At 45.1% G+C, this 12,389-nt stretch overlaps 1 protein-coding gene across 1 annotated transcript in view; it reads right to left on the minus strand.

The window, feature by feature from the left end:
• ABCA13 (ATP binding cassette subfamily A member 13) overlaps window positions 1–12,389 on the minus strand; it is a 377,080-nt gene that overhangs the window by 26,683 nt on the left and 338,008 nt on the right. Inside the window, 2 exon segments of the mRNA XM_090049781.1 lie at window positions 2,058–2,150; window positions 7,345–7,448. Of these exon segments, the coding sequence (XP_089905907.1) occupies window positions 2,058–2,150; window positions 7,345–7,448 (197 nt within the window).

The following is a 12,389-nucleotide window of genomic DNA, read 5'->3' on the forward strand; positions in this document are numbered from 1 at the left end:
TAGCTTTAACTATGGATTCACCACCATCACTTCAGTAATATTGATAACCAGTCCACATCTCATGAGAACCCAGAGGAATGCCATTAACATTCATTTATTTAAAGAACTCTCATGGCAAATATAAGGAACACAAACCTGCTGCTAATGTGGAATGTTCTTAGCACACAAATTATTTTTCCAATTAAAAATTAATTTGGGAAGAATAATGACAATGGATCTAGGCTGTCAAGCACCCTTATCTGAGAATATCTATTGTAATCCAGCTTTGAAGACATTTGAAAGAGGAGTTTATGCAGCCTTCATTTCAGATCTGTTGATTTGCATGTGTCCTGATATCATTAGAGCTGGAACTTCCAACATGTCACATAGCTTACTGCCCTGCATTGTTTTCCTTACCTCCAAATCATCTGATAGATGACATCTACTAGCTATCTAAATACACTTTATGCATCTCTAGTGAAGGCATGACCAACTGGGCAATATCAGCCTTTTTCATGAATATAATGAACATAGTATTATATGCTTATGATGGCTTACCTGCCAAGGTATAGATCAAATAAGCAAATGACATCCCAAATAAAAATCCTTGACAAAACAATGGGGAAGTTGTATATTGAAGAATACCCCTACCTAGCTGCAGCAAAACTAAAGACAACTGACACATCCAAGAGCGGAACCCAGGATCAGGAAGAAGATACTCATCCTTAGAAGAACGAGCAATTAAAAAACGGTGATTGTTCAATGAGAAGTCAGTGTGTATACAGTGAGCTGAGGAAAGCTAACAGGTTGGCAACAGAGGAAAAACTGAGGCAAAACTGCAGAAAGGACAGTCATCTCCCCATATCCCTGGCCCAGAAGTAACTGAGCTGTCGAGGGTAGTTAAAGTATATATGGAAAAGCTTAGGCTTAGAGAAAAAGAAAATTGAATATGGGCCTTTACTGTATTTACCCTTGATTTTGCATGCTGGATACAGACTCTAAGCCACCTCACTGATCACCAGCACCTGGTGTGAAAAGATTTTTAGATGCCAAATCACATTTACCAAAGTCCATTACATTCATTCAAAAACATGAGTGGATAGATGGCAATTCAAAGCTTGGACAGCTTGCTCCTATGCATTCAAAATATTTATATTCACAGTGGCAGGCCTCAGCTTCACTGTGGCATAGCTTCACTGACTCCAAAGGTGAGAAACTACCTGAGTATCTGGCCCTGAAGCTTAATCTAACATTTAATGTTAATATTCCAGGCTGAAGTTTACCCCGACTATATAATGTTCTATTTGCTTGATGTTATTTTTTGTGTGTCCTCTTTATAATCTCCCTATTGCCAGAGATTATGTTTGAGGTTAATCAGAACCAAGGATGTAATTACAAAAGCAACTGTGGTAAATTCAAGGGAGCTCCTCCCCTCACCCCAACCTTTCTTTGAGGAACAGGATACCACCTGCTTACTGCATGGCAAAAGAATGCACGCAGGGCAGTTACTGCAGTGTAACTGGGGTGTTCTGCAAATTTGGACCCTACTTTGCCTTTCAGGAACACGCTTGTGCAGCCATCCCCTGAGCATATTTAGTCCAGGAAAAGGTAAAATAGAAGCATCATTATTTATAAATATGACTCAGGTCTGAGGGATATGAACACCAGCAAACAGTGCTGAAAATAGCTGAAGAGAGCATTAGGACAGATGGGTGGCTAACATGTTAGCATTCTGTTACCTGCTTCTTTCGTCAAGAGAAAATACATGCAATGAACAGAAAGTTATTTCCAAATATTGCAAGATTCAAATTATACACAGCCCACAATTCAAGCTGAACAAAACAGGGGCTTGATTTTTTGTACAGACTTTCTGAACAGAATTATGCTCAAGAGTGACCAGTTACAAGGCCATATATCAAATTATTTTGCCAAGATATCCTAATTTATTTTAAGATGTCCTAGCTGAAGGAAAGAAAAAAAGTGCTCTACCTTTAATGGTATTTACACTATACTGACATTATTAAAACATCTGGCTCCTTGGTGAAATTTAGTTGCAGAAAGTTGCCAAGAGATGATACCTGTTTTTAATGTGTTGGGGAGAACCAAGACACTGGAAACTGCCATCCACCATAATAGCAAGCCGTGTGCAGAGCGCTTCACACTCCTCCATGCTAAAAAAGAGATATGAGGAGAACAACAGTTGACATAGTAGCCATAGATTTGTAGCTACCTTTAGTTAAAATCAAGATAAACTCAAATGATGGAGGAAACAATACACAGACCCCTTCACATCTGCCTCAGCAATACAAATACAACTCTAGTCAGTAGAGAATAAAGAGACAGATGGCTGAATCTTATAACATTACAAAAGCACTACTACTTGCAAGCTGGAGACAGAAATTACACATAAAGTGGTACAAGTGATTGGAAACTGGTCTAAACTGGTAACAGAACAGAAATTCAAAATGGCCGAACCCAGTTTAAGATAGACTTAGAAGGATGTAGTATCAGATTTAATCAGTTTAGGTTAGACTGGTCTAACAAATTTCTGTCCCAGATCCATAGGCAGCAGAAGGTTGGGCTAACGGGGTTAAGCCCCCCGAGCTGTGGTGCAGTGGTGACAATATAGAGGGCCACAGGGCAGCCCAGGCACAGGCTCCAGTGGCTGTAGCTGGGAACGTGCGCAGAAACAGCCACGCAGCTGCAGCCTACATGAAGCCAGGATTGCACCCCAGCAGCTTGAGGAGTACTGGTAGGGTTACCATACACCTGGGTTTTCCTATACATGTCCTCATTTTGAGTCCTCCTGTCTCCCTCCGGGTGGGTTTTTCAAATCTGAACAAATGTCCGAGTTTTTGCTTTGTCTGTTTGGTGGGAGGAGGGGGAGGGGCAATTGTAGGCAGGGAGCGGTGGGCAGGTAAGTGCATCTACGCTCGCCCCAGGAGCTGCAGGCAGGTAAGTCTGGTTTGGAGGGCTGAGTCTGGGGCTGTGGCAGGGCAGGGGGGCTGGGAGGGAGACAGTGCCTGCCCCCCCCAGCGAGGGAAGGGGACTTTCGAGAGCCATGGCTGGGCCAGCAACACAGGGTGTCCTCTTTTTTTGGAACTGAACATACGGTAACCCTAAGCACTGCCCACCACAGCAGGAAAGTCTGGAAAGGGGAAGGGGCATGGGGGGGGCGATCGAGGCCCCCACAGTGAGGGAAGGTGTGGGGCAGGGGCTGAGGTGAATGAAACCCCATGGTGGGTTGTGGGATGTTGAAGCCCCGGTGGCTTGTCCTTGTCCAGGGGTAGAGAGGGACTCCTGGCACTGCATGCACCCCAGGGGTGGCACAGGGGCATTTGTCCCCCAACTATGTGCATGGGGATGAGACTGGCTGCCTGTTGCATGCTGGGCTTTGAACCCCACTGCCACTGTCTCAGGAGCCATGTGATGCTATGTTTCTGCCATGGCCAGGCTGTGCTGCATCCCCTGCCTGCCAAGTGGTGGCAAGCACATGGCATTGCACACAGCATCCAAGGCAGCAGGGCACAGAGCCCCATCCTCCAGCAGCAGCCTGCCTCCACCCTCGGCACAAATCCAGGGGGCACATGTCCTCCGTGCCTCTCCCAGGGTGCACGCAACACCAGGAGTCCCCCACCCCACACCCCACACACACCTCTGGATGAGGTGCCCAGGCCCCGCCCGTCCCATGACTCATCCCAGCCTCAGGGCCCCATTCACCGCAGCCCCTGCCCCACTCCCTCCCTCACTGTGGGGGCCTCGACCTGCCCCGCTGTGCCCCATCCCTCTCTCCCCACCCCTCCCCCTCCACAGACTTACCTGCTGGGTGCGGTGTGTGTGTGCAAGTGTGTGTGTACTCAGCCTCCACAAACAATATTTTCTCCCTCTGCCTATGTCCTGATCCCATAGCAAATCACCTTAGTTTCCTCTCCTCTGGCATCCCAGGATGCCTTATGGCTCCCAGCTAATCCCCCTTGCAGGGCAGAAAGCTAGTGTCTGCTCCCCCCACTCCCATCTGTGCCAGCTCAACCAGGCTGGCTCTGCCCTGGGGCTGTTACAGAGCTGAGGCAGCAAAGCCTGTGCATCCTCTCTGTACCTGTCAGACCTGCAGGACAGTGGGAGGAGGCAGGGGTACAGATCCTCACTGCTCCAACCAGGGCCTCAGAGCTGTGGTACCTCATGGGGTTTTCCCTGCCCTGCCCCAGGCTCCCCTTGTCTGCCCAGTTGGGTTTTCCTCACCCCAGCTTGGCTGCATAGCCCTAGACCCCGCCAGTCACTGCCTTTGACCGCAGGGGGACTGGCAAAGGAGTCCCTATCCTGATGCCAAGGTGGAGTTCCCCCCACTCCAGCCTGGGGTCCAGCCAGCAGCAGAGAGCCCCACACCAGGGCTGATTGCCCTTTGCACTGCCAGGCCAACTGCTCAGCCCTTCCTCCTGCCAGTCTCTGACCCACAGGGGGTAGGGGAAGAGCCCCCATCCCAGTGCCACTCCAGATTCAGGTTGCGGCAGTACTGAAATTTGTACAGTTGTGTCTTAAATTTGTAAGCAAGCTTAAAGAGGAAGGCAGGATTACAAGGGACCAAACAATGCCCTAAAATTAACTCAAACAAACATGAATTTAGGATGAAGCAACAAAATTTCAAAGAGATGAATCCTAAAATTTGAATATTTCAGGATGCATCATCCTGGCTGACCAGAACTACAACACTGTTACTTGGGGAAGCACTGGAGCTGCATTTCAGGTGTTCCCAGGGGCAGTAACTCATTCATACTAGGGCAGGAATTAGCTAGACTGCTAATTAGCTGTGACCTGCAGGGGGACTGGCAAAGGAGTTCCTGTCCTGATGCCAAGGTGGGGTGCCCCTCTAATGTGCAAGTGTGTTACAACTCTTAAAGAGGGGGCACAGATGCATCTTTCTCTCAGTACAAGAGGGAAGCTAGCACTAAGAAGTACCCTCTTTGCAGGGACAATGACCCTCAGCAGCTCCTTGTAGGAGGATGCCACTAGGGTTTTGGTGAAATACTGCAGTCCAGCAATTGACACAACCTAAAAAACCAAAGCTCCATCTAAAAATCTGGATACTTGACTTCAAAGACTAAGGCCCAGATCCCATTCCACCTCCAGGCCATCTAAGTAGCATTTAGAGGTTTAGGTGCCAATGTCACTAAATAAAATCCAAAATTTACCCTCCACAGCATCTACAACCTGCTAAGATGCCCATATTCTCTCTCTCACTTTCTCTCTCCTTTTTAACCTGGAAAGACCCATGGGTGACTAGACTTGGCCTACTGTGCATGCTCAGAAATGATCCAGACAGTCACCTTCATGTCTTCCTTCAGCCAGGCTCAACTGTGAGCCAATACCATCTGGAAAGCTGATAAAACTTACGTACATTTCTGCTTCTTGAGGCAGAGAAAAACCTTGAGGAGTGACTGCTTGATACTGATACAAAGGGATGAGGTGCCTCCACCCTGTATCTTCAGTCTCCATTCTCAATGTTATTTATGCAGTTTGTATTACATTGTCAATGGATAAAATGTGAACAAAAAGTCTGAAAGCAGGGCCAGGAACAAGGGCTCTCTCCTTCACTGGGCAGCTTGTGCTCACTGTACTTCTGCCCCGTGACTCCTCTATTCCTTGATGTCCAGTGGCCAAACTTCAACAGGTGAGATGAAGGATGCCCTCAGCCCCGCCTAATTCATAGACTGGTGGTCAGAATACTTTCATGAGAAATGAGACATGTGACCTTACGTATCCTCTATGCAAGAAAGGACTAGAGTCTCCCTCTGTTAGGGTACTGGACAAAAGGCTGGGGGATGCCTCCTCCTCCTCGCACCTTCCCTTCATTTTACACTTAAGTCAATTCAGCTACCAGTTAGATGCAGTGGTTTGGGAAGACACCTCCCCTTTGAGTGAGTTGCAATCTTCCTGGTAGAAGCACATAAGGCTGCCCGCTGGGAGTGTGGAAAAGCAATGCAGTTCCATGGGCAGAGTAGGGCAGTGCCTTAACAGTGAAACATACTTTCTGGGGCTAACAACAGCCAATATAGGCAACTCAGAAGTGGAAAAGCCCTAAGCTTAAATTTTCAGACTATCACCCAACAACCATTCCTCTTTTCTGTTCACTTGTGATGCACAAGAAACTCAATTTCTAAATAAAACATATCATTTATCATTTAAAAGTTCCTATGAAAATCTGGGCTCCAAACTTAAACTTTTCCTTTCTACAACCTGTAACAACAAAGTGTTATTAATTAGAATGGAAATCTGTGTAGACAACTCTTGCTAATTATTAGTCCCCTAGTTCAGAGTCATTCACCTGTAAAGTTATTTCCTGCAAGTTATTTGAAGAATTTCACTATCCTGATTACAACAGAACACAATTGCCTTGGTTTATTTGCTGAATATGAAAATTATGCCTTTTTTGTTTTACTCTATGAATTGAGCACTATCCGTGTTGTTTACTGATGACTGGTTTCTTAAGCCATATGGTATCAGGCATAGATACTCGTGTGCAACTAGTCAGATTCCGTTTCAATGATCACTTAAAAATGGCTCCAAAATGCTTTTTCTGAGAGCATTTTGCTGGTAAATCTAAAACCTTTAAACAGCCCTATATAAGAAACATATCTGAAACACATCTAAAGCAAATTAATTAAACAATATCTAATAAATCTTTATGGAATATTTTGTTGCATTATTTTATCAATTAATTTATGACTTCAAAACGTGATTTGGCCAAAATATTAATTCAATGTTTCTATTAATATGGCCCCTTCTGGGCATGCTTTTCTAATTACACAGATAAACATTTCCATCCACAAATCAGACTGCTCCCTCAATGTAAGCTATTTTATGTATAAATATGTCTATTATACTGAATGCCCTGCAGGGGATATGCAGTTGATTCAAGTTAGCATAGGTGCTACAAAAGAGTTTCAGTGCTTCTGCCATTAAAGCGAAGAAATTGTCATCATAGCAAGGAGTCTTGGCAAGATCCTCAATTCTGTATAGAGTCCAGGTGTGGTACACAGACAATATATACCACATCCACCAGGGAGCAACAGGCTCTGACATGCTGATGCCAATCCAGAATCCTTAGTCACTTCAGCAGAGGGGCATCCCAATTCTCTTCCATCTCTCACCATACCCATGAAGCCATAGTCTAATCCTTAATACTTTAACCGAGAGAACATGGAGGTGATTTCATATTTCATCAATGAGAAGGAATTGCCAATCATAGCAAGAGACCTTTAATCTACACTTGGGTACCAGTTTTCTCCCTCAGAAGTGTGTTCATTGGCACTTAACCAAAGGAAATATTTAGAATAACAGAAAACATTGCCTGCTGGAACAGTATCTCACCTGTGTGATGTCAGCACAGCTGCACAGCCATCCTGAACTTCCTTCATGATTGTTTTCCAGAGGTACCGCTTAGAGCATGGATCCATTCCAGAACTGGGCTCATCCTGCAGGCACAAATGCATCCATTCACCACCGGAATATAGGAGAGGCGATGAGAAGCCTGGAAAATGTCAGGCAGCGCTAGATGCTCCTAGCACAATCCATTTATAAGCAGGGACAAGAGAGTTCTATGTACCTGGACTCTCACAATTCTTCTGGTTTATTGTAGGGGTGAGAAGGCTTGGTGGGGTGTGTTTGATTCCCTGTCCATCTAGAACTTGTGGGTCTGCCTGCAGAGGGCATGGACTATCAAACTGGAGGCCCTGTATCTCCATGTTGCCCTTCCTGCATGTGTCATACCTGTGCACAACTGGATCATTGCTTAACTTCCCTAGACTCCCCTAATCCAGCAAGGACTTCCCTCTAAAAGAAAAAGTCCAGTCCATATTGCAGGAAACAGTGGTTTCAGAAAGGATTTCCTCAATGCAAGATTTCCCCCAGTGACCAACTGTCCTTCTAAATTGGCTAGTTCATTGTACTCTGCTTCCAAAACTCTGGAAGGCTTCTCTGGAAAATGAAATGCAGCTCTTGGAACTGCACCATCCTTTTGTGTCCAGTAAAATGCGCTTAGATGTAAGCTGAGATGATCTTGACTTTCAAATCCATTCTCTCTGGTTTCATAGGGCTAGACAAGACAGAGCTTTATGACGGCCATCAAGACGGACAGCAAGGACCTTGTTGCTTATTTTGTAAAGAAAAATCTCAGCTGAAATGTGTAAACAAAGATCTCAGCATTCGCAGTGTGCTGCCTAAAACCTGATTGTCACTTAGTTACAAAGGCCACAAGCAGAAAGAGAATCCAGCTCAGTCTCTTACAGTTGCCTTCTCAGCTCTCTATAGATGACAGGTGTAAAAAGCAAGGGCCAAATAAAACAAGCATGTTCCATTTCTACACCCTAAAAAAATCTGAATATAAACAGGGGCAGGGTAAATTGGCACTATTTTCAAGTCACTTTAGTACAGAAAAGCCTTTGAAATTCTTGATAAATAAACCCTTTTAAAAATCCTTCCCAAAACACTGGTATGTATGCATCTTTCGAAGCATTTGAGTTATTTAAAAGTGTGGATTTTCTTCTTGACATTACACATGAGATGGTGTATGCCTCACAGTTAGAGGCAAATTGAAATGGCTACCTGCAGTGGCAGGCTGTCATAAAGAGATTAAATAACAGTGGGAGCATCTTCTGAGATCAGGAACGGCTTTGACTTAAGATACCTCCTCCTTTTGCCAATTCAACCAACCTAAGCTAAAAATATAAGTAAAACCATCCAACCTATAAGTGATCCAGTGATATAAAACTAGAAGAAGGAAAATATATCTAGTTCTAGGAATGCACACCAATTCAGACACATTGGTGGCATGCGCAACTTTAGCTTAACCCACCTCTGTTCATGTGTGTGACACATTAGGACTGCTCTTTTCTTCTCTGCTCCAGGGAGTATATGGCCTCCCAGTGACATTTCTGTATGGTTGAGACACATTTGCTTATTTAGTTCTGCCTCAAGACAGAAAGGGAGATTGTAGGAAATGTCATTTCCTCTAGTTGAACCTGTTTATCATGGTGATGGGCACAATATGAGAAGAAACAAAAAAAAAAAAAGTAGTTCCTTGTCCTTCTCTGGATACCACTAGACTAACCTTCCATGCCTTCTCATGAACTTTTATCATTGGCTCATGAAGAATAGCAGAGAAGATACAATTTTTGCCTGTGCAATTCTCTTAAGCGGTAGTTCATCATTTTAATCTAACAAAGATCTTCCCTTCCAAATGTTACTCAGTTTGAAGCTGCACTCAGCCAAATGAAACTGAGACAGTGCTCCCTGATTCTCAATGGCTTTCCTCAAGCAGAATATCCTGGTTTAAACCTTGCACAACACACCCTAGTGCCTCCTAAATCTGCAGAAGTTGCATGGAAATTCTACCTATAAAAAAAAGTCCTTTGACAATGAGAACTAAGGACACATAGTTGAGAAGACAGGAGCATTTGAGGAACTGTGTGCAGGGATAACCTGAACTGTTTCCTGCTTGTTTATTAGATGAAACCACATTTACTTCTTCTGTTTTAAATCTAAAACCTAAAAAGTAAAACTTGCTTGTGTTTGTAACATAGAGCTCCAATCCCTCTTAGGCCAAGTTCTTCTCCTAGTTGCAACAGTGCTAGCACCTATATCAGTACATCTTCACAGGCCTTGATACACATGCAACAGCAAAACTGGGGTGAGAAACAAACAGGTGACATTTTGCACATCAGAGGCCCCATCTACACATTACACTTCAGGTGTGATTAACCAGTTAATCATGTCTTAAATAATGACTCAGCCACATATTTAATCAATTAATAGCATGATAAAAAGAGGACTAGACTATATGTAATAACTTTGTAGTTGCTTTCTATTACACCATTAATTGGATGTGTGGCCAGGAGGCCTCATGGTTGGAAGCCCTGTCAACTTGTCAGAGCTCTCAGCTGGTTGGGGCACGTGCACCCCAAGCCTGGCAGCTCCCAATTGACAGGGATCCCAGCTGCAGAGGGCCCCATACACCCCCGTAGCTTGGAGACTGCAGCTGCTATGATATCTCAGCCACAGGGGAGCCCCACACACCCCCAAGGCTGGAAAATCACAAGTTCTGTGCTCTCCCAGCTACTATGACTTCCCAGCTATAGGGTGGGGGTGTAACAGAGGACCCAAACCCTGTTATGGAGAAGAGAGGGCCTGGGAAGGAAAGTCAGCATGGCCCCTTTAATCCCTGAACCTTTGTAACCTGCAGGGGGGAAAGGATTACAAACTGCAAATCAAGACCCTGCCAGTGTGGCCAGAGTGGAGGAGATTTCAGCTACCAGGACAGACACCCAGCTAGACAGGAGGGGTCAAGAAGCTTGCCATAGGTGGGAGCAGGGACCTCCAGAGGGGAGATGCCGGGCTCTGGACTCACCCTTTCAAAGCCTAGCCTGCAGTCAGATGACTGCTGAACCCAGGACAAGAGGGGAGAAAGCTTAGGCACACCTGGAAACCTGATCAGGGGAACAGGAAAGCTGGTCAGCTGGCCAGACAGGAGTGATTGACAGCTATAAATTCTGCTTAGGACAGATGGGGGAGGCTGACCCCAATAGTGAAGGGAGATGGAGCTCTTCAGGGAGGCAAAAGGGAACTCACTTGTGGCCAGGATTGCTGCTGCCTGAGAGTAGGAAACTTTCTCAATAGAGAGAAGGAGCAAGCATAGAGGAAGTACTAAGGGCTCTCTTTTTTGTTGGTGCTTTGGGAGGACCCTCAAGTGGGGGGTATACAGAGAGCTAAGGGCCGTTCACGTTAACTCCACAAGACCCCTGGGGGACTTAGTGTGTTGGCCCAGGAAGGGCCTGAGGGAGACACCAGGACCAAGCAGAGGCTGTAAAATCTCTATCCTTGAGGTTTTTAAGACCCAACTCGACAAAGCCTTAGCTGTGATGATCTAGTTGGGGATGGTCCTACTTTGAGCAGGGGGGTTGACTAGTTGACCTCCTGAGGTCTCTTCAAACCCTAATTTTCTATGATTCTATGACTGTTTATAAGAGGCTGATATGGCTCTGCTTTTTGTTCCTTTTACTTTCTTCTCTGATCATTTTTGAAACAACAGGTGGTACACCAGAGCAGATGAGAGGAGGCACAGAGGCCAAAGAGCAGAATACCCATCACCCTGCCATTTTCCCCATATTTTTTTGTTTCCTTTTTTTGTATGGCTTTTGTTGGCTTCAGAGTGTTAGAAATATTATTGAAAATGCATTATCAATAGTGTTGTTAGAACAGCACAGCTGTCAGCTCTCCCTGGTGGGAGGGGGAGGTTGGAGGAGAAGCTACTAAGGGCTCTTTGTATTAAGGTATCACTCTCTCTTTGTTCTGCAAATTTACTATCTATCTCTTTGTTACAGTAAAGCATATACTCCTTAGCGTTCTCATGCAGATAAGAGTAAATTGCAATTTTTAATGGTCCTGTCCTTGAGGGCAGAGAAGGTTTGAACTTTTTGTAACCTAAAGTACTTTCTGAGCAGGCGCAATTAGCTAATGCATATAAGTCTATCCGCCCCGCATACTTAAGTAGTTAATTATAATGCACATGCGACGGATGACGTGATGTCATTTCATATATGTTTGTATGAACCGGAAATGAGATGTAAGAGTTCCTGCTTCTGCACACGTGCTCAGGAGAAAGGGAATAAAGCCTGCTGAGAAGTGTTCCCCGGGGGCAGAGGGTGGTCTTTTGTCTTCACTCTGACCCTATTTGCAAATATATACCTTTTGTGGTACTAATGGAGTGTGTCTATGACTAAGAGTTCTTCGCCTCCCGAGAAATGAACCATAGCAATTTCTGCAACAAGAGCAGAAGGCCTAGGAGAGGGTCAGGGCCCTGATTAAATTAAGATGGGCTGGAGCCCAACAAGGGCTGAACCCCTACCCACAGACAGAGAGAAGGGAAGATCCCCACAATGCCTGGTCAGATGTATGATTGGAGGAATTACTAGGGGAAGCAATTAGCAAAAAGTTCTTCACAGTCAGGGTTGCCAGGCTCTGGAATGGGCTTCCAAGGGAGGTGGTGCTTGCCCCATCCTTGGGGGTCTTCAAGAGGAGACTGGCTAGGCACCTGGCTGGGTTCACATGACCCCAGGTTTGGTGACCCTTTTCTTGCCTGCCAGGGGCAGGGGGTCAAACTAGATGGCCCACGGATGTCCCTTCTGACCCTACAACCTATGAATATATGAACATAACCAGTACCGATATCTCTATGGCAGATGAAGCCATACAGAATGATATTTTCAGGTTTACTTTTCTGGTATGGAACACAAAAATGGGGAGAAAAATATACGACACATTCTAACATGTTGCATAATACATCCTATTTCTCTTTTTTTGTGAAGAAATATATGTTAAAAAAATTACATGCTCAGGCTGACCTAGAGAAGTAACAATTG

Source organism: Crocodylus siamensis, chromosome 5 (genome assembly GCF_052110815.1).
Source record: "Crocodylus siamensis isolate JL-2025a chromosome 5, ASM5211081v1, whole genome shotgun sequence".
NCBI lineage: Eukaryota > Metazoa > Chordata > Crocodylia > Crocodylidae > Crocodylus > Crocodylus siamensis.